The 22,538-nt window shown below is 36.8% G+C and overlaps 1 protein-coding gene across 2 annotated transcripts in view; it reads left to right on the forward strand.

The window, feature by feature from the left end:
• The window catches only part of LOC150101236 (ERI1 exoribonuclease 3-like), a 151,742-nt gene that overhangs the window by 116,465 nt on the left and 12,739 nt on the right, over window positions 1-22,538 (forward strand). The window contains exon 7 of one of the 2 annotated variants that reach the window (XM_090401742.1): window positions 13,524-13,636. The exons of the other annotated variant lie outside the window; for it this stretch is intronic. Coding sequence (XP_090257868.1) covers window positions 13,524-13,609 — 86 coding nt within the window. The 3' untranslated portion in view covers window positions 13,610-13,636. The remainder of the gene's footprint in view (window positions 1-13,523; window positions 13,637-22,538) is intronic. 2 annotated transcript variants of the gene reach the window in all.

The raw sequence follows: 22,538 nt of genomic DNA on the forward strand, positions 1-22,538 counted from the left end.
ATTATTAATTTGACATACCAGTGACTTGATTAAGACCTGATAATATGTTATTTGGGGGAGAAAATAAAAGTTGGAAAACCATAAAAATCTTTGCAATTTCTGGTTCTTAATCAAATATTAGGAGTTCCATGAAATTTTCAGAAAAGTTTTGTCTTCCCATGGACCAAAACATTAGCAGTCAATTTGCTGAACTTACCCATATGGAAACAATTTCTATTCTCTTCTCTTCCCATATATCGGGTGTGAGAATGTCACATAACTATTTTGTTCTTTTAAAACATTTAGCCACAAATTAGAACTCTCTGTTGAATACAAAGAAAAATCTATAGACTTATTATATTATATTTGACCCAACTACATCTGATCATCAGTACTAAAGTGTACAACATTATTTGCATTTCTCCTCCTCACCCTGTTACCTTAAAAGATTTGTCATATTGACACAATTTATTAATACTTAAAAATACTCATCATCTCTCACTTCTTTAAACCAAGACGTCTGAAAGGAACCTTCTGTTCTCAGTAATGTTACCAACAACTAATAGATTATGCCATTCGCTTAGCCTAAAATAGTGTATGTTCTTCCGAAAGCAACACATCCGAATCCTCTATTGTATTTTTTTTTTTTAATTCTCATATACATAACACTTAAAAACCCATAAAAGATGCATTGAAAATATTCTAATTATGAAATTATCTTCACCACCAGTAACAAACTATAAAACTTACTAAAACAAAACCACAAGAGCTCAGACCAATTTTCACTTCATCATCATCATCAAATTCCTGCCATGTACCCACAAGGGGTGTACAGGATATGATAGTACTACAAAAAATTATATCATTACTAATTTCCTATCTACAATTTTCCTCCAAATCAGTCTGTTACTTGTCAAGACTCCAACATTATCAGATCGTATATTTCTATCGTCTAAGGCACTTTGTACCGTATTAATCCACCTATATCTTGGTCTTCCTCTGGGTCGTTTTGCTGCCAACCTGGCAGAGAAAACTTCTTTTGCTAATCTTTCCTCGCCCATTCTGTTTAGGTGACCATACCACCTGAGATTAGCTCTGCTAACGCATTCCTGAATGCTGACAATGTCAAGTTCTTTCCTAATATCCTCGTTTTTAATATGATATTGCCATTGATGCCATCTGTTCACGCCTATAATCATTCTCAGGACTCTCATATCTGCGGTCTCTAGTCTTTGGTCAAGTGTTTTACTTCTGACCCAGCTGTCAGATCCATAAGTTAAAACTGGTTTGAACACTGTCTTGTATACAGCTAATTTAGTGTTCCGACTAATTTCTCTCTTATTCCATATGAATTTATTCAATTGACTTCCCACCATACCAGCTTTGCTGATTCCGTTGTCTATTTCTATATTTAATTTATCATCTTCAGTAAAAATCGTGTCTAAGTAGCTGAAATGTTTTACTTGTTAAACAGGTTCTCCATTCACAACACAGTTGACATTTTCAATGATTCTGCCTATTTTCATTGTCTTTTTCTTTTTATTGCTGACCTTCATACCATATCTATTACAACAGTTATTCAATTTAGTCAGAGAATCTTGCAGACTTGTAGCAGATTTATTTAGAAGTATAACATCATCTGCATAAAGCAAAGAGCTGACATTAACATCTCCAATTTTGATATCATGTTTAATACCACTCTCCTTCATAATGTTATCCATATAGATAATGAATAAAAGATGGGATAATGTACATCCTTGTCTCACACCAGATTTAACATTATACCATCTCCCTGTACATCCTTCAATTCTAACTGCTGACTTACAACTCTAATAAAGACTTAGTATTGCTTGATATAATGCCCCATTGACAACATATAACTGCAGCGTATTGAATAGCTTCTCTCTTGGCACCTTATCATATGCCTTTTTGAGATCGACAAAACTTAAATACATATCTTTGTTATATTCCCATGCTTTCTTGACTATTTGTCGTAAAGTGAAGATCTGATCCTGACAGCCTCTGCTTGGCCTGAATCCAGCTTGTTCTTCACCAAGCTTTTCTTCCACAATTCTTCTCAACCGTTTCTCAAGTATACTTGCATAGATTTTGCCAGGAACACTCAGTAGGGAAATACCTCTGTAATTCTCACATTCAGTTTTATTTCCCTTTTTATATATGGTTACTATGAGAGCTCTTCTCCAATAATCTGGAATTTGTCCCTCTGTCCAGGCCTTCTGAACTATGCAGTGCAGCCACTGTAGGACTCGTATACCTCCATACTTCAGCATTTTTGGTCGAATATCGTCTATTCCAGCTGCCTTTCCACATTTCAAGCATTTAATGGCCTTTTCTACTTCAAGTATGGATATGTATTCCTGCCTGCTTGCCTGTCAGTGTTTTTTACCACTGTGCTGTCATCACTGCTTGTTTCATTTAGCAGTTTTTCAAAGTAATTACTCCATACTTCAAGGATATCTTTTTCTCCAGTTTTCATGTCACCTTTATCATCTCTAACTCCTTTTACAGCACTCTTTCTTCCATTCCTAAGCTTCTTCAACAACCTCCAGAATATTTTGCCACCACCTTGATATTTATTTTCTATATTCTTGCCAAAGTCCTCCCATTACTTTTGTTTAGCTAGTTTTACACAGTGTTTAGCATTCTTGCATTTGTCTCTATATTCTCTAAGAGCACAAGCTGACTTATTTGACAAGAACTTTTGATATGCTTTCTTCTTTTCCTTCACTGCCTCTTTAACTTCCTGTGTCCACCAGGGAGTTCTGATTTTTTTATCCTTGCAGACAACCTCACCACATGCCTCTCTTGCAGAATCAATCAATGTTTTCTTCAGAGTTTGCCACTGAATCTCCAAGGTTTGATTCCTGTTCTCAAACTCTTTCATTTTTTCTTCAATAATCTTTGTGTATTTTAGTCTACAGTTCATATCTGAGGATGTGAACTGTAGACTAAAATTTATTCGCTCAAAAAACTCAACTTTTATTCACTTTAAAACTTTCTTACAGGTTATTCTTTTCAATATGAAATTCAGTTTTATCCTGCCCCAGACTAAATAGTGATCACTTCCAATTTCCAATCCTCTGTACACTCTCGTGTCCTGCACCAGGGAGAAAACATCACTATCAACAATAACATAGTCAATGAGACTTTTCTTATTCCTAGCCTCTTTCCTCAATGTGAATTTGTGCACATTTGTATGTTGGAACATGGTGTTAGTAATAACCTGTCCATGTCCTGAGCAGAAATCCAACAGATATTTGCCATTATTATTAGCTTTGCTCTTTTCTCCAAATTTTCCCAAAATATTTTTGTATGTCTCACAATCATTTCTTACTCTGCTATTTAGATCCCCAACAAGGACCAACTTTTCCTTTTTCATTGTGTCAGTTGCTTTTTCTAAAGCATCAAAAAATTCCTCCACTTCTACCTTAGTAGAACCTTCTGTGGGACCATAGGCACAAATCAGTCTCATTGTCCAGTTCCCCATTCTGATATTTGCCCACATTACTCTACTTGAGACTGCCTGCCATTCAAGAAGATTAGCCTCGTATTTTGTGTTGAATACTATGGCTACTCCTTCTTTTCCTTGATTGTCATTGCCTGAATATAACATTTTGTATTTATTGCTCAGAAAGATCTCACCACTTTTGGTCTTTTTTGTTTCAATCACCCCTATTATGTCGATCTGGTACTTATCTAATTCCTCAGCTAGCTCCATTTCTTTGCCATTCAGGCTTCTTACGTTGATAGTACCGACCTTTAACTCTGATGATGTTGAGTTGGGGTTTGTTTTCAGATTTGTTCCAGTAGCTGACTTTTCGCTGTTCGCCCTGGTTCCCTGGCGAAAACAACGGGGGCCTTGTTTAACCGGGCAACTCCCCAGCCGGCATGAAATTTTGTCATGTTGTACCATCATTTTTTATTTTGGTTTAACCAATAAGAATACAATTTGGTCGGCTAAATCCCAAATTGCCAGCCCATCCTCGTTCGTTCAGTATCCAAGTAGATACCCAACAGGGTGCACCACGAGAAGGTGAGGATTGGACATTAGGTCAGAAGCCCTGGTCGGTTCTCCGCATTCCTTTAGAGGCTATGTGGATGTCTCCTCTCAGTTATACAGCTTTGACCCTTTCACTTCTTTACCTTTTAAATTTATATCGATTCATTTTTATTTTGCTATTGGTTTGATTAGTACTTTATTTCTGCTATTTGATAAATATTTTTGCACTGACTTATTGGTTCAAGTTATATACATTCTTTCCAATTATATACTATCTGGGCTCAATTAGGTCCTGTACCAAGCACTGTTACCTTACCTTCATACAATATATCCGCAAGTATATCAATTAATAATCCTTCTTAATATAATAAATCTCATTCACTTAAAATTCAATTTTAGCCTAGTTTATTTTACAGAGGCAACTTCATTACCATAAAAGCACTCTTTCTTACAATTTTTTGACATCCCCCCCCCCCATACACAAATGCACACATGATATGTAAGAGGTCACAAAACCTGTAAAACAGTAGTGTCATGTATAGATAATTGATTAGGGAAAAAGAAAGAATCTGTTATTGTGTTTTTTGAATGGCTGGAGGTTGTAGTCATTGGGATAAATGGCATGGGGAAGGTGCTTCCAAAGAAAAGGGCAGATGGAAATAGAATAGAGAATAAGTTAGACATTTGGAGCTTGACTGTATGTGGATGTTTATCAGCAGCTGCTCATGTTTTTTTTCCTTTTTAGGGGAAAATGGAGAAACGGTGATGGCCAGTTCAATAGAGCAGCAGCTCAATGAAAATACCTGTGAAAAAGGCATAATGCAGAAACAGAGAATAAAGTGATTGAGTGAATTTTTGAGATTTTGGATGTTATCCAGAACAGGGCAATCTATTAATCATGTCCTCTTCTGGATATCATCGAGCATTCTTAGGTAAATTTTTAGTACCACACCCCAAAATGTGAGAACAATATTCTAAGATTGGGTGGATTAGGATTTATATTGTGTTAGAGCTGTGCAGATGATTAGTAGCAGTTTAAATGAAAAGAAGACACTGTGCTTCTTTGGAAGTCAATTAGCCTATGATGTGATGTGTTTGTGCTAGGAAATGCTAGATGTGAAAGTCAATCTTAGAAGAGAGCTAATCTTAACTAGAAACAAGAATATTATCAAAAGTAAGGGAAATGAATATTGTGTTATAACCACTGAGAAATTTAAAAAAAAAAAAAAAAAAAAAAAAAAGCGTTTTTGGCAGTGAAATTCACCAGCATCTTCACTCCAAAGAAATCAGTTTTTTAAGCTTTTTAAGAAAAACTTTTAAAACTTTTTCACTTAAAGATATCAATATTTAAATGTAAATTAAATTTTAATTTTTAGCTTTTCATTATAGTTCAGCTAATTAGAATTTAAGCTGAATTATGCCTAGTTACATAGTCAATAGGTATTATTATTATTAAGAGAGAGACCTCCAGGGAGTCAGAGACTCATTGAGGGAGGCAACATACTACATATGCCAGCTATCATACTTATTTTTGAATTCATTCACACTGCTTGCACTCACAACATCCAATGGCAATCCATTCCAATCATTCACCACCCTCTGAGATAAAAATTTAGCCCTCACCCCCCTTCTTAGCAGACTTCATCCTCAGCTTCCAAGGATGCCCTCTAGTCCTTTTCTCACCTTCCATAAATTGAAAAATTTCATCAATTGAAATCCTGTATTACCCTTTCAGAAGTTTGTAAGTCTCAATCATATCTCCCCTCTTTCTCCTGTTTGCTAGTGTCTGCAGTCTACAAATTCTCAACCTGCCTTCATAATCAGTATTCCACAATCCTGATATCATTTTTAACACTCCTTAACACTCTCTCATTTTTTTAACACGTTCACAATGGAAACAAAAGAGGTAACAGTGAGCTCAATGGTGTGTATATCAGGTTGATAGCTTTTAACAAAATGGGCACTCATTAACTGAACACCCTCTTCTGCATCTGTAACCCACACGCCATCTGGATTTAGTAGAGTTATTCTTTCATGCTCATTCTTTCTTTTACTTGCAGCATATCTATAGAATTCTTGTGGGTTGTCTTTAGCATGCAGAGCCAGCTTCTTTTCATACTCAGACTTTGCTTTCTGTACGACAGTTGTGACTATTCTAGCCTGCTGCTTATAACGTTCGTAATGATGTCATCCTTATGCACACGGTATTCCTTCCGCATCGTCCTTTTCTTACGAATCTCTTGCTTAATAAGATTACACATCCACTTGACTCCTACCCTTTGAATTCTTGTTTAAATGCTTCCCATGCACTGATATTCTTTCGATATTCTTTCCATCCAGCAACCAACCCCGTTCCACTGAACTCAGTATACTCCTCAGTTGGTCATAATTTCCTGATTTGTAGTTCAGCATGTAACCTTTTCTGAATGGAAAATTCATAAATTTAGTCACTTCCCAAGTGAGTACCTTATGATCACTGTCACCAACAGGAGGCAGAATAGGTACGTCTTTAACTGAAACGCCCTCTGACACTATAATCAAATCTAGCACTCTTTGTCCTCAAGTTCCTTCTGTCACATGTTGCGTGAGGAAGTTGTCCTGCAGCAGCTCAATAAATACATTTTCATTCTTCTCATGAGATTCTACTGCTATCCAATCAGTATTTGGATAATTAAAGTCTCCCATTATAATTGCTCTCTTCGCCTCATCTTTTCTATTTGGTGATGCATTTCTTCACACGTGCAACTGATCCACTAGGTATGTAATAACAACACCCCCTTATGTTCTATCTAACAATTGATCTTGTTAAATTCCACCTCACACCAGATGGCTTCAAACTCACTGCCACATGAAATACTGTGAATAGTAGTACTACAATCATAGGTCTCAACTCTAACTGGATTCAGGTCATCTGATATCATTAGCAGCATGCCCCCTTCTCTCTATCCTTCCTAAAAATACTGTACCCTTGACATGCGATACCAGTTAATAGGTCTGATTCTGATATCCAGGTCTCACTAATACTTGCAATCTGTGGTCACAACATATTGACTAAGGCAACAAACTCTACCCCTTTGTTTCTGATACAGACATAATCTACCTGTTTTTGTATTGTGTTGTTAGCAGTCTGCCTGACACAGTTGGACAGTTTGCAAATTTCTATTCTTCTCTAATGTCTTACACATGTTGGCATCTTTGCACACATTTAATGGGTCTGAACCCATGGGAATAACACATAAATGGTGCATACCTGACAGAGAATGTCCTAAAGTAAAATTTACAGTTAGCAGTTGCTGACAGAATTAAAAATAATCTTAATTTAGCATTTAAGAACAAGCTCAGTATGTGAAAATTCTAGTTCTTTATTCCAGAATGAAGAATTTTCAAAATATGTTAACCCCAGTTGTTCTGTACTGAATTTTAATGGTGATCTTAATTAAAATATTAAAGCATTTTTTTGAATCTACAGAATCACACAGAATGTGAAAGAGTAACTTTATTGATTGCAGATGATACTTGAGTGTCAGAAGCTGATGAGATTGTTCAGTTAATGAGTGTTCACTTTGCTAAGATATATCAACCAGGTATATGTAACATAGTGCACAGTGCTACTGCTACATTGGCTGAAGAGTTAGAGGTTCATGAAAATGAGGTTGAAGAGCATAGCCTGTATAAGAATTTGTCTATAGGAACAGATGGAATATCAGCCTGTTTGCTAAAGGAATGTTCATTGGCTATGCCTTTCACATGTTTATATAACTACTTGAACTCTCTTCAGGCATGATCTTGCAGAGTATGTGGCAACTGGATTATGCACCAATTGATTGGGAAGCCTGTGGCATTACCGTTTTAACTGATGTATCATTGAAATGAAATAGAGGAGGTTATGAGTCTCTGAGTATGTCTCTAAATTTTTCAGTGGAGACAAAAGTTAACCATATTCAATCTCTGAATCAGTCACATAAAGTCGATAGTTTATAAAAATTGACTGATCTTCCAAATGCCTGCTTCCAGAGTATTTTTAGCCATCTGATTTAATGGAGATTTTTGAAGGGAGATAGCAAATGTTCTTGCACACAGTTAACAGGGTCATTTATGTCAAATCATCAGCTACTAATTATTTGGAAAATTACAGAATTTTTACAATTCTGGAAGGTTTTAAAATGAATCAGTTTATTTCCAGCTTGTCCTCTTTAATATTCAAGGTGTGTGACCTTTGATTTCTTATTTACATTTTTAGACAAAGTAAATTTTTTTTCAAGTTGATAGCCACCTATTTTAGGTGTTCAATCAGTTTTTTCCCCACATTTTGTACTCTTCACTGCAGACCCTCCATAAATTCATAAATCTGATTTCGTGTGTGTGTGTCATTTATACATGTAATAGAATACATATGCTCCAAATCACCTTGATTGAATCAATTTCTTCTAAAAAGATCATAATCCAGATTTATCTGAAATATCAGAGAAAATACTCCAAAGTTCATGGTTGAGAATAGAAGAGAGGTTAGCTTGGAGGGAGCTGATGACTTAATAGCCTTTAAAAAAAGGAAAAAAAGAGGGAGAGTTAGTGGTATCTACTATGGGAGGGGGGGGAGAGAGAGAGAGAGAGAGGGGATAATTTAGTTTATGAATTTTAGACAATCCTATATCCTGTTGGGGGGGGGGGGGGGTAAAAGGTTCGAGTTGTTTTTAATAACTTGAGAAGGCCAAGATGCATTTTTTAAGTCAGTTTTTAATGTTTTTTCTCTGTGCTGTTAGCTGAGTGGCTATGCGCTTCTCAACCATATGCCTGGGAAAGAAATGTCCTGGGTTCGATTCCCATTCCTGACATGAGGAGCTTTCTCAGACATAGCCAAGTTAGCCAGTCTTGGGCACGGACAGTACAGTTTTTTATCCTACAAACCGGCCTCATGAACACACACGGATACAGTCAGGAATACTTAATATGATCCCTCCAGCCATATGTCTGAATTATCAGTTAGGTCCCGAGTCCGGATAAAAAATAGGGGGGGGGATTTGAGGAGATGCCTATTTTTTATCCTCCCGTGAAAGGGGCTCATGGCCGTTGAATCACCATATGAAATTTTTTTAAAAAAATGTTTTTTATGAGAATTAGTGGAATCATAATACAGTGGTTTTATAAGTAGTGCTGTCTCTAAGCATCACATTTATTTTGTGATTATAATCACTTATTGAGGACAACAGTAGCATTATCTTTCAGCTCTAGTAATGAACATGTTATCTTTGTGGAATTTATGTAGAGCTGTCTGTTGGAGAGATTTCTTTTAGGTAGCAATACTTGTGAAAGGATGTGCTGCATTGAGCCTGATGTTGTTAACATTATGCTCTATATGCCACACAATTTCTCAAGTAGGAACTTGACAAGACACTACAACTTGTGACCAAGGATAAGGAAGCTAAGAATTTCATTGAGTCTTTTTGATGAAAGGTTAACTACAACTTGAGTCCGACTCTGTGGCTTCAGTGTTTATATTTTTTTCATATGCTTATCTTTAACATGTTTATTTTCTGAAGTTCTTTGCCAGCAGATTTATCTGAAATAATAGAGAAAATACTCCAAAGTTCATGGTTGAGAATAGAAGAGAGGTTAGCTTGGAGGGAGCTGATGACTTAATAGCACTTCCTCCCCTCTCTTTTCCAGGTGTTTACAAGGTTTCTTGTTCTTGCAACTTATCATATTATGGTGAGCACAGGAAATACATCTGCCTTCACATCTACAGTCAGTCAGGTCTAGCTGACCATGCCTTGCACAGAATCAGATGTGAAAAAAGCTACTATGCTACATCACAGTAAACGCAATGTTTTTAGAGTGAGCAGCAGATATTTAAAAAAAAAACCAGTCTAATCTAAATAAATATGGTTGTGTTTAAACTTCCCAAGATTTGGGAAACTAATTCTTAGGCTTCATGTCCATCAACTGCAGATATCCAACAGCACCCATAAGAGATCCCCCCCCCCACAGCAAATCATATAACTTTAGGCTTAAAATAATCTAATTTCTTCCACTTATTGTTGTGTTCTTGAAGATGCCAAAAGATGTGACAGAACTGAAATATCAGAATAGAATAGCTAAACCTGCTGTTTAATTATTTCTCTGTGCTATATTCATTACATTAAATTTTTATCTAACACCTAATACTGTTTTGGAGCTTTTTGTGTGTGTAGGATCATTTAAATGGTATAGATGAATCTGAGTAAACTTATCTATACCATCTAGACTGAAATTAAGATGGGCTGTGGTTGATGATACAGAAATTTGGAATTCATTCAGAAACAGAACATCAGGTTTGGATGACTGAAGTTGATGATGTATGTCATATAAGTTATTGTTGATGCCCTGGATGTTGGTAAAGTCAATATGTAAGATTTTTTTTTTTTTGAGAGGTTTATTTTTAATTTAACTGTAGAGACACTATACTTATTCAGGCTTAGTTTCATATTTAATGCTTCAAAAGGTGAAGAGAAAAAGAGAAGGTGACAGTGGAACTAAAAATACTCTTGAACATAACTCATATAGACAGTAACCATCTAGACTGTCTAGATGGTTACAAACCATAATGCGGCCTCAACAGTTCCCCTCGCAGTGTAAATTGCAGCAAGATTATGCTTGAGTTGATCAGGAAGCCTCCTAAAAAATGCATTACCATCTGGTTCAGTCCCATGCACTAACTTACGGCCAGCCTGAAGAACTGCTTTACTGCTGTACCCTCAAAGATTGGGGGAGGTATGCCCTTGAAGGGTATCACCCACACTGTATAGAAGGTGGGTGAGAGGGACAAAACCGGAACCATTGCTCTAGGAACCAAACATGGCAACAACCACTTCAGGTCCTCAGTAAGCAACGTTGATGGTATTTCACCAGACAATGAAAGCCATCTACCACCTAAGTCTAGTTTGCATTTACTCCAACTTGAAATGGGTATCCCTTTGCATCAGGAATACTCACTGTCTCCAGAGCTCCTTTAGTGGAAACAGGCCACAGCACAAGAAGGCAGGATTGACTTGAGGAAGGCTATATGTTGTGCATCACTGTCCATAGTGGCTCATTTGAAGACTTGAACTTGATTTTAATATGTGGGAATAATGTCTGAGTTATGACAGCATTTGAGGAATGCCATTCCATCTGTTTAGAAGTCTAGCAAATCTAGCATGGACACTTACATACTGATTATCACTCATGTTGTTTAGAGGAAGAGACACATATCTAGGGATAATAATTAACTAGATTTATTTAGTTATTAAATTATTAGACCAATATTTTGTCTTGGTCACCAAGGCGTCTTCACATAACAGCTGTTCTGGGATTGTCATCTGCAGTGCTGGCTCGAGGATATGTGGTGCTCCTAGGCCAGTTTTATCAGTGCATTGTAAGACAAGACAGGCATAATAAAATATGCTTCAACAAATACTATTACTTTTTTTTTATGATGTTGGCACCCCAAAGCCCTAGGTTGGTGCTTCTTGTGCCTAAGTCTAGATCCAGCCTTGGTCATCCAGGCCATTGATAATGACCACCGTATCCATTGTAAAATACTTTATTATACAGGTCTGAAACAGTTTCTGGAATCTACTGCAGTTCTGCAACATTCTCCAAATCAAAGTAAATGTAGCTGTATCACCTTACCAAACATTTGGGAAACTGTCAGCTGAATCTCAAGATCTCATTGCATGCATAGAAAGTGTTAGTTAAGACTTTTGGATGGAACCTTTCTTTGGACTCAGGCTGTGTTTTGATTTCCTTCCAGTGTGCATGTGCGTAATTTATCTTCTATATATCATGTAGATGCCTTGGTGACACCAAGACAAAATAATGGTCTAAAGCTAAATAAAGTTAATTATTATCCCTAGATGTTACTTTCTCTAAACATGAATTTAAATTTTATGAGAAGAGGAATAATCATCATGTGATGATTATTCCTCTCTCTCTCTCTCCCGCACATACACACAGATTCACTTGATGGAAATCATTTAATAAACTCATTTTACTTCTACCACTTTTCAGTGTTTCAGTATGTCAACTTCACAAGTTAGCAAAAAGGCTGTTAAAGTGATTTAGATTCAATTTATAACAGAAGCAGAACATTAGGTTTGGAGGTTGGTTCCAAAAGTTTCCAGCGTGACATACAAAATTCACACCAATTTTAAAATGCTGTGTGTGTGCACGTGTGTGTGTGTGTGAGAGAGAGAGAGCGAGACAGATAGCACCATCTATTGGAAGTTCAGTGTACCAATTTCAACTCTCTACCTGCATCATTCAGTTGGAGGAATTCTTTTGACTAATACGCGGCTGTAATATTAAAAATTGAGTAACTGTGATAGTTTTTCACCAAAGAAAGGCTTTCTCCAAGTACTATCAAGCAGTGATTGAATGGTGTTTATAGGGAAGCTTCTCCTTTATATTCCACCGTGAAAGAATAGGCTAAACAGTTTTGCCTAGAAGCGAGATCATTGAAGATGATCCTTGTAATGTTCAGCTTGTGGGAGTGATGACTGAGGAAAATGTCTCTCTTGTTGAGGAGGAACTGCTCAATGACAGATGGATGAAGCTCAAAGAAATCTCAGCAAGGGTGGGGCTTTCTGTAACAGTCATCTTTTGCATCATTCAAGAGGAGCTTCACATGACGAAGGTTAGCGTAAGGTGGATGCCCCAACTTCTCTCTTCAATTCAGAAGCAGCATTGTATGACCTGTTCCCATAAGTTTTTAAAGCTTTGCCAAGGGAATCAGGATCATAATAAAGGTCCTTTATTATGATCCTCTTTCCAAAAGGGAATCCATGGAGTAATGCAAACCAGGTGAAGCACCGCCAAAAAAAGTAAAGGTAATTCAGTCCACCAAGAAGATCATAGCAACAATCTTTTGGGATTGCCGAAGAATTCTCTTCATTGACTTCAAGGAAAGGAATACCACCATGAATGCAGAATATTATGCATTCAGTGGTATAATATTCTGCAGTCATGGTGTTATGCAGAATATTATGCTTCATTCCTGCACAAACTGCTGAGACGAGGAATGCTGAGTCATGGTGCTCACCTGCTCCAGTTCATACGACTATTGCTGCGAAGGCTGCAGTGAAGGATTGTGGCTTCCGAGCAATTGAATGCCCACCCTACAGCCCAGATCTAGCACCCAGTGACTACTTCCTCTTCTTGAAACAGGAGAAAGACCTTCGAGGAAGAAAATTTGCAGGTGACCATGAGGTGATGCAGTTTTGGACCATTTTGCAGACAAAAGTGCAGACTATTTTTTCAAGAGCAATGAAATGTTAATTTAAAGATGTGAAAAGTGTGAAGTAAAGGGAGATTATGTTCAAAAGTAACACTATTGTTTTCTATCACCTCTAAAAGTTAGTCAGGCCAGAAACTTGTGGAGCCACCCATGTGTTTCTAACAGAACACAATTTTATTTGATTTTTAAAAGTTTCATCTGTCAAGATGTTATAATTGCAATGTTATAAAAAGTTACTTATCCCATAAATGATTTTGGTGTCTTCTTTTGTAGATGATTGTCAGAACATAGCTAAAATAATGAAAGCACTTAATGAAAGGGGCTATATTTTTGAAAAGACTGGAAAGCTGATTATTTAAGTGCCTTAATAGTGCTTTTTTTGATAGGTAAGATTAATTGTTAAATTATTTATATGAGCTCTGAATTCTAGTTTTGGACTTCTGTTGGTTGCATTATTCTTGACATTTGTGTTTAAGCAGCACACCAATTTTTATTCAGATTGGATTTATACATATTTCACTAATGTATTTCACTTATTACTAGCTTGGTTTGGATCTAAGTTTTTGTCACAGATGAAATTAGAAATACAGTACAAAACCAGATTGCAGATAGCTACTCTAATACTATACATAAACCTTAAAATACATGTTTATTTATATAAATTATATGTCTGTCAGAAATAGTTGAGTCCTATTTTTATAGTATGGTAATGGTATGAAAAAAAGTGAATATCAAGATTGTTCAGAAGCTGCATTGACAGAATTTGGGTTTCTTCTTTTCATTATATATTTACTTTTTGTGTAGCTAGCAAATGTTATAAAGCTTCTGAAGTAATAACAATGAGCAAGACTTTTTGGAGATACTAGACTTGTCATAGACGTATTTTGACTTTCAGGCAATGATGTCTAATCTGTTCTGATATGAGGACCAAGTTAACAGTGAAAACTGACAACCCATGTTAATTACATCCAGAATTAGAGGAGACAGGAAAAGAATGCGAGTATAGTCAACTTGCTATAGCAAACTCATAGGTGCTACAGGAATGCTTTGTTAAAGTGGATAGTTTGTCGTAGTAAATTTCTTTTAGCATAACATTACAACACTGTAGGACTTTGTTTGGGAGTTTTCAGTAGTCAGATCTCTAAGACAGTGTTTCTCAACCTTTCTAAGCCCAAGGACCAGTAAAATGCCTAAAGTAATTCTACGGACCACTAAGTTACAGAGGCGTCACTGGGGGAGGGGGGGAACGATCCGCCCCTGGAGGCACTTTTTTGACGTGTAAGAAATCTTGCCAGACTGTCTATAAAACAGCAACTCAGTGATGAAATGAACTTCGACAATGTCATCAATTTTGTAAACAGAAAAGCAAGAAAAATAACATTTTAGAATGTTGGAATTAAAGTTTTACTTGAAAAATAAACATTGCTTTTAATTTATTTCCCTATACGTTGTTTTAATTTTTTTAAAAACCTATGTAGGAATTACCAACATTTTGGAAAAACTGTGCCATTTATAACATAATAAATCTAAAAGCATGTTTTGAAGACATATGGAAACATAATTAAATTGGAAGTAAACGATTAAAAGTGTATCATCATTGAATAGTGTTTTAATTTTTATTAAACAAATAAATAATGATATAATTATGCTACTTACTTACAACAGTTCATAATACAAAACACATTGAGGTTTCTATTCACTTTCATCTCCACACTAAGTAAACCCGAATTCCAAATATGAACTGTTATATTTCCTATTGGATTTTTTCTTTGAACTGCTTGTTTCTTCTTTAATAGTATCAGATTTACTCGCCGTTACAGCACATGTATCACAAATAGGATTAGCATCACCTGTTCGTTTTCCCTTCTTTTCAAAGTCCTAGTTCTATGCCACTTTTCCATTATTAAAAAAACGTTTTCGAAAAAATATATAAATACTGGGATTAACTCACGACACACTTTCTACAAATATTAGCACTTCTGAAGATATACTGAGCTTTGGTTGAAATAGGGAAACCTTCAGTAATAAAAATCAATAAACAACAAGCAATTGGTTGAAATGTGGATAACACATGTTCACTTCAAATCTGACAAAACAGCAAGGGAAGAAGGAAGCCATAAAACTATATTGTTGTTCACTTCACCCCTCTTATTATTCGTCCTTCTTCCGCTACAAATTTAGCCCAGAATGACGAATAATAACAGAAGGGTGAAGTGAACAACAATATAGATTTATTGCTTCTGCCTTTGAACATTCTGATGCTGGTTTTTTTTTTTTTAAGTCTACATTTAATTTCAACAATTTTACTTATTTATTCAATTTTAATTTGTTTTGGTAATTAGTTTACAGAATTAACAACGCATATAAAGTATATTAATTAAAGGTAACTTTAATCAATAACTTCTATATTTCGGCAATGTCACGTTGCCATCTTCAGGAACATAAAGATATGGTATGTGCACGCAAGCACTAACAAAAGCAAATGAGGAAGAAAGCAAGAAACTAATATTGTTCCTAAAGTCCTAATGGTGCCCTCTGGCGGGCTAATTTGGTTATCTTGGCAGTTGGACTGAAGTTCTCATAATGTAAGTCTCCCAAATTTGGGGTAGTTTCATGCACCCAAATTTGTTGAGGTTAGGAACGTTTTTTAGAGCTGCTGAAGATTCCTTGAATAATCTTTCATATTTAAACTTGCTGCAGTGTATTATTTTTGTTTTCTTCCAACGAATTCTATGGTGGGTATCTAAGGCATGGTCTGCCAGCCCAGAGTGGCTGTACTGGTGAAATCGGATGTAGTCTTTGTGTTCTGAAATCCTGATATTTGTTGTTCTGCCTGTTTGGCCAAAGTAGGACAATTTGCAGCTGCAAGGGACCTAGTATACACCAGGTAGGTCTAGGAGAAGTGGTTGGTCTTTGGTAGAGCAGATAAGGGATGCCAACTTTTTATATGGTCTGTAACAGGAAGAAAGGTCATATTTTTTGAGGATATTGGTTATTTTCTCAGAGGTGCCCTGGATGTAGGGGATGGTGATAGATTTGGTGTAATCTTTATTGTGGAGGGGGGGGGGGGTTGTGGTTTACTGGTTTTAGTATTTTTTGGATTTTTTTGGGGTTATAGCCTTTGGCTAAGAAAGTGTTGAGGATGTGGTTTAGTTCAGTAGTTAGGGCCTTGTCATCTGAGCAGATTAATTTTGCCCTGTTATATAGTGTTTTTATAATCCCATATTGTTGTGAGGGGCGGGGATTTATCCTACTTTGGCCAAACAGGCAATTCCACCATCCCCCTCTCACAACAATATGGGGTTATAAAAACACTATATAACAGGGCAAAATTAATCTGCTCACATGACAAGGCCCTAACTACTGAACTAAACCACATCCTCAACACTTTCTTAGACAATGGCTATAACCCCAAAAAAATCCAAAAAATACTAAAATCAGTAAACCACAACTCCCCTCCACAATAAAGATTACACCAAATCTATCACCATCCCCTACATCCAGGGCACCTCTGAAAAAATAATCAATATCCTCAAAAAATATCTTTCTTCCTGTTACAGACCATATAAAAAGTTGGCATCCCTTATCCGCTCTACCAAAGACCAACCACTTCCCCTAGACCTACCTGGTGTATACCAGGTCCCTTGCAGCTGCAAATTGTCCTACTTTGGCCAAACAGGCAGAACAACAAATATCAGGATTTCAGAAGACAAAGACTACATCCGGTTTCACCAGTACATCCACTCTGGGCTGACAGACCATACCTTAGATACCCACCATAGAATTCGTTGGAAGAAAACAAAAATAATACACCGCAGCAAGTTTAAATACGAAAGATTATTCAAGGAATCTTCAGCAGCTCTAAAAAAAACGTTCCTGACCTCAACAAATTTGGGTGCATGAAACTACCCCAAATTTGGGAGACTTACATTATGAGAACTTCAGCCCAACTGCCAAGACAACCAAATTAGCCTGGCAGAGGGCACCATTAGGACTTTAGGAACAATATTAGTTTCTTGCTTTCTTCCTCATTTGCTTTTGTTAGTGCTTGCGTGCACATACCATATCTTTATGTTCCTGAAGATGGCAACGTGACGTTGCCGAAATATAGAAGTTATTCATTAAAGTTACCATTAATTAATATACTTTATATGCGTTGTTAATTCCGTAAACTAATTACCAGTTATGTATGACCAACGTATAAGCCTTGCTACTAGAATTTAATTTATTTTGTTTGGATAATTACAAAAATATATATTTTTAATTAATTTAAGTCTGCCTGCAGACCACAGGTTGAGAAACACTGCTCTAAGAGATTCACAGGGAAACTTTCACCATGCCATAATGCTGTTGTCTGTTTCTGTTGGACCATTACATTGGGATTTCTCTCCATTAGTTTTTTGCCTAACCATCTACTTATCGTCCACACAGCATAGCTGAGACTTATAAAGACAACTTTTTTTTTCCGGTCTTCAGTGGCTTAATGATCTTTCTTAGATGCGAACTAAGTATATATATATATATATATAGGGTGATCAAAATTAAAGTATCCCTGTTTAAGGCCTTGTGGAGTGCCATCCAGTCATCCAAATCTGTAAAACTTTGCAGGAATACATTGTGCATCATGCAGAAGCAATATCTGAGGAAGGAGGGTGAAAGTAGTTCCAAAATTCACCACCAGGTGCATTATAAACACCACATGCATGGAATTTGCATGTCATGCAACTTAGCAGGTGCCAGGAGAGTTTAAAAAATGGACACAGGATTTTTTCTTCATTCTGGTTATTTATATCGTCCACAGATATGCCATTAACCTTGCCCCAACATTCTTTGCTCGTGAAGCTGTACTACCTAACCAATTGCAATGCTGTTGCTGCACTATGCGAATTTCATTGCCTGAACATATGTTGACGAGGTCCACTATTTCCATGTGCCCTGTGGCGAATGAGTAGTTGTTTTGAAGAAACAGGATCGTTTGGAGTTAGACGTGGCAGAAGTCACAACCAATCAGCTCCCAACAAGTGAATGAAGTTACTACTTCCTCTATGGTCAGGCCATGAATAACAGCATTGGCTCCTACAATGCACATGCTATCTAGGAAATTCTGTGAAAGATTCTGCATTTCTGCCCATTCATAAGTCAATTTTCAAAATCCTGTGTCTGCAGGACTTTGAAAGTTGACTTACATTCAATTTAACATTTCTTGCTCGAGTGGAGTTGGATGCTGCATGGCTAATGTTTGTGGATGGTTTAGTGGGGAGATGAGGCTCACTTTCACCTGAACGGAGCTGTGAATACCCAAAATTGCTGGGTACAAGCTATGCAAAAACCCACATGCAATCTAACAGATTCCTTTCCATTCACCCAAAGTTACTGTCTGGTGCTGGTGTACAGCTTCATTTATCATTGGACCATTATTCTTTGAGAATATTCACCAGTCTTGTCCTTTGACCTGCTCAGTTACTGCTGAGAGGTATCACAATATGATAAACAATTTTGTTGTTTCATAGCTACAGAAGTGCCTGTGCTTGGATTCAGTCATTTTCCTGCAGGATGGACCTTTCCACACATCAGTTGATCCATACAGGAGGTTCTTCTAGAACATTTCATGGAATCCAGAGTGATCGACCATGACCATGCATTCCTCACTACGTGGCCACCTCGTTCGCTTGTCTGGAAATTTCTCAGACATGATTTATTGGGATCATCTCATCTTAACTTGCTAGTGCTGAAAGACAGCATAATGCAGCATGTACACATCAGTCCCAACCAGCTGCGTTCTTCCATTGAACACTGTGCAAAGGTTGCAGTTTGTGGTATACCAGGAAGGGCAGCACAATGAACAGCAGCCTGTGAATGTATAATGGAAGTGAATAAAAATGTGTTATTTATGCTTGTCGCTTTTCTCCTTCTTACACATACACAGAAAAATTACTACATCTACGTTTGGTACATTACACAGCACTGCCTGATGTTGAATATTGGAACTACTTTTTTTCTTTCGGATTTTTCCCTCGTGCTTCTGCATGCCCTACAATTCATTCTTGGAAAGTTTTGCAGCATTTGGATCACTGGATGGTTGCTCCATGAGGGCCTTAAACAGGGATACTTTTAATGATTAGGCATGGAGGATACTTTGACTGGTCACCTACTTTGCAGACCAATAATAAAGAGATAGTTATGTTGGATTATGGTCTGGGAAACATTGCCAACACTGCCATTCATCCTGTTGGTTAAATTCCATAATTAGCCATCTCACTTTTTTTTCTTTTATATATATATATATATATATCAATGCCATACACAAGACTTAAGAAGGAAGAAATCGGACATTTTTCTTCAAAAGTTATAGGTTCTATTTGTTGGGAAACACCTCTTGAGAATGCTTTTCCAGGTGTAGTAGATGGAATAAATGGGGAAGTGGAGGAGATTTGGTGTGTTTGCAGTTAGACTGGGGAAAAAAAAAAAAAAAACTCGAACTGAAAAAGGAGTGTTTGGTTACTGCTGCTCTTTTTTAACAGGTCCACCACCAAGTAAAGGAATGATCACCATGGAGCAGTGACTATGGAAGTTTTTGTAGGAAAGACATGGAGCTGAAACGGTTCATCTTTAGGATAGTGTTTGAATTCAGTCAGTGAAGGAGATTGTCTATCAACTGACTTTCTTTCCTCTGCATAGTATCAAGAATTTTTTGAGATTTTTTAGGTGCACCATCCCAAACATATGATCAGCATTCTGCAGGTGGGGCAGAATGCTGATCATATGGGATGGATGAAAAGTAGCATCTTGAGTGGAAAAAAATGCCTAGTTTTTTAGTGGTAATGAATCTGTTGACATGTTTAGGTCACAGGTAAACATGTCCATGGAGTGAGATCTGATCCTGTCAGATGTGAACTGAGAGATTGATTTCACAAAAAAAAAAAAGTGCATTTTTGTAGCTTGAAGGAATAACCTTTCCTCTATTGAATGATGGTAAGGAAGTTACTGTTTAAAGCATTGGTTTCAGGCGATCTTGAAGCTCGGGATGCCTGAATGTTACATAGTTGGTTGAATGTGTAAGATGAATGAAGTGTATTGTCATCAAAGTTGTGGATAGGATTAGGGGTGATTGAGAGTAGGTCATTTCTGTGTAGGAGAAAGAGTAGATGATAGGACTGAGCCTCCTGCATTGGCAGAGATGCAGAAGAGAGCCATCCACTATGACATACAGTGAACAACTAAAAGAAAGCTTGCTATCGATTTACAGACGGCAACAGGTAAATCAAAGGATGGCAGTTTACTGCACCTAAAGGTCTGCATTCACTGAACATCAATGAGGCATGAATGCTCACCATTGGTCCAGTTGCTGATGTTCTGCTCTGAATCTTTCCACTCTTGAAACACTTTAACTACAGTACTCCACAAACATCCTACAATATTGGCTCTTATTGAATGCCACTGTTCTTCAACTAGTACCCTGACGATCCTGCTTTCAACCAGTACTCTGATAATTATGTTGATCAGATATACTTAGATAAACATTGTTAAATCATATGCTTCCACTATCATATATATTGGCTTTCATTGTGTTATGAGTACTACCTGTCAGGATGAAATGGCCAGTTGTGAAATAATAGAGAGATTGTAATATTTTGAACTGGGCTGTGTGTGTGTGTGTCTGTTAAAAACACTCATGGATTCAATAAAAAGTTTTATTAAAAGATATCAAAATATAACTATAGACTGCTTCTTTTTACAGTAATATGTTGTAAAGAATACATCAATGAAGTGTTTGGAGATGTGTGTTTGTGACAGTTTAATGTGGTTCCAAAGATGACCAATGTGAACAATCAAAATGACCATCCGATATAAATTTTTAGTTTTTGATTTATTTGATTTTGTATTAGAAAGTTTCCTTGCACAAATTATATGGATGGCAGCTGTTGTGTTCTCTATATTTGAATATAGAGATAACACTATAAGTAGCAGCAGAAAGGGATACAAGCAGCCTGCCCAGAATCTAGCTTTCACATAATTATAATTGGAAAGTTCAAATTGTAAAGGAAGATTCTGCTACATTTCCACAATAGCCACATAGAATTTCAAATATTCTTATATGCTTTCCATAGGAACATACCTGCGAATTAACTTGTAAACTCATAATTGAAATTTGGAAAATGGATGTTTTACAAATGTAACATGTGGAGTCATATCAACAATGAGAACCACTTGCAGTCATCCAAACCAAATCTGTTACTGATTACAGAACAACTACCATCCACCTCTACTATCTAAACTATGCTTCACATAATTCCTTCCCTCACAATAGTGATATGTCAAATATAACATTCCACTTCAGTATACCAAACCTTAAATTCATTTGTTTGATCTGCTGTGGCTCAGTTTCCTTACCACAAGTTTTCTTTTGTTTGCTGTTTTTATTGTTTTCCAAAATGTGATAATTGCTCTGACATCTTTATTTATTTTTAAAGTCTGATTTTTTGCAGTCTGAATATTCAAACAATGAGGTCATCTTACTTGTGGACTTCAGTGTCTGCAACTCAAACTAGTTTCTATTCTCCAATTCCACTGACCAAGCTGCCAAGAATATGCTCCAGATGCTGAAGTATTAGCAGCGACTTAACATAAATAGTCCATTCATCAGAATACCTGATAATTTCCTCATCCTGCCAACATTCTTGTGTAGAGGCTTAAGTGCTGTGAGGACATTATGTTGGAGGTTTAATGGATTTTTTACAACACTCAAAAAGAATTAAAATAGAATTTAATACTTCCTATATTTCGTCCTAGTCACTAGGACATCTATGGGGATTACAAAGACAATTAATGTAACATGCACACAAAAACTTACAATACTAAGCCCAACCACGTGGGTGACAATAAAGTCCTATCTACGTGGAGCGCCCTGTAAGGGCAGTAGTAGGTGGCCTGGAATGTAAGGTGGGACCTCTGGTGATGACTGTTTCCCAAATCTTCGGAAGCTTAATGCAACCGTATTTGTTAAGATTTGGTTGGTTTCTGAGAGCTGCTGCTGCTTCTAAGAAAAGTCTCTCTTTCTTGAATTTGCTGTGGTGGAGCATGGTGGTTTTCTTCCATGATACTCTGTGGGTGGTGTCCAAAACATGGTCAGCCAAGCCTGAATGGCCATAGTTGTGTTTAACGATGTACGACTTGTGTTCCTCCAGGCGGATGGATGCTGATCTGCCTGTCTGTCCAAAGTACGCAAGCTTACAGGAACAGGGTACTTTGTAAACTCCAGGCAGAGATAGAGAGGAGGGAACTGATCTT

Source organism: Typopeltis vanoorti, chromosome 12 (genome assembly GCF_054136105.1).
Source record: "Typopeltis vanoorti isolate ZY-2024b chromosome 12, IOZ_Tvanoo_1.0, whole genome shotgun sequence".
Classification (NCBI taxonomy): domain Eukaryota; kingdom Metazoa; phylum Arthropoda; class Arachnida; order Uropygi; family Thelyphonidae; genus Typopeltis; species Typopeltis vanoorti.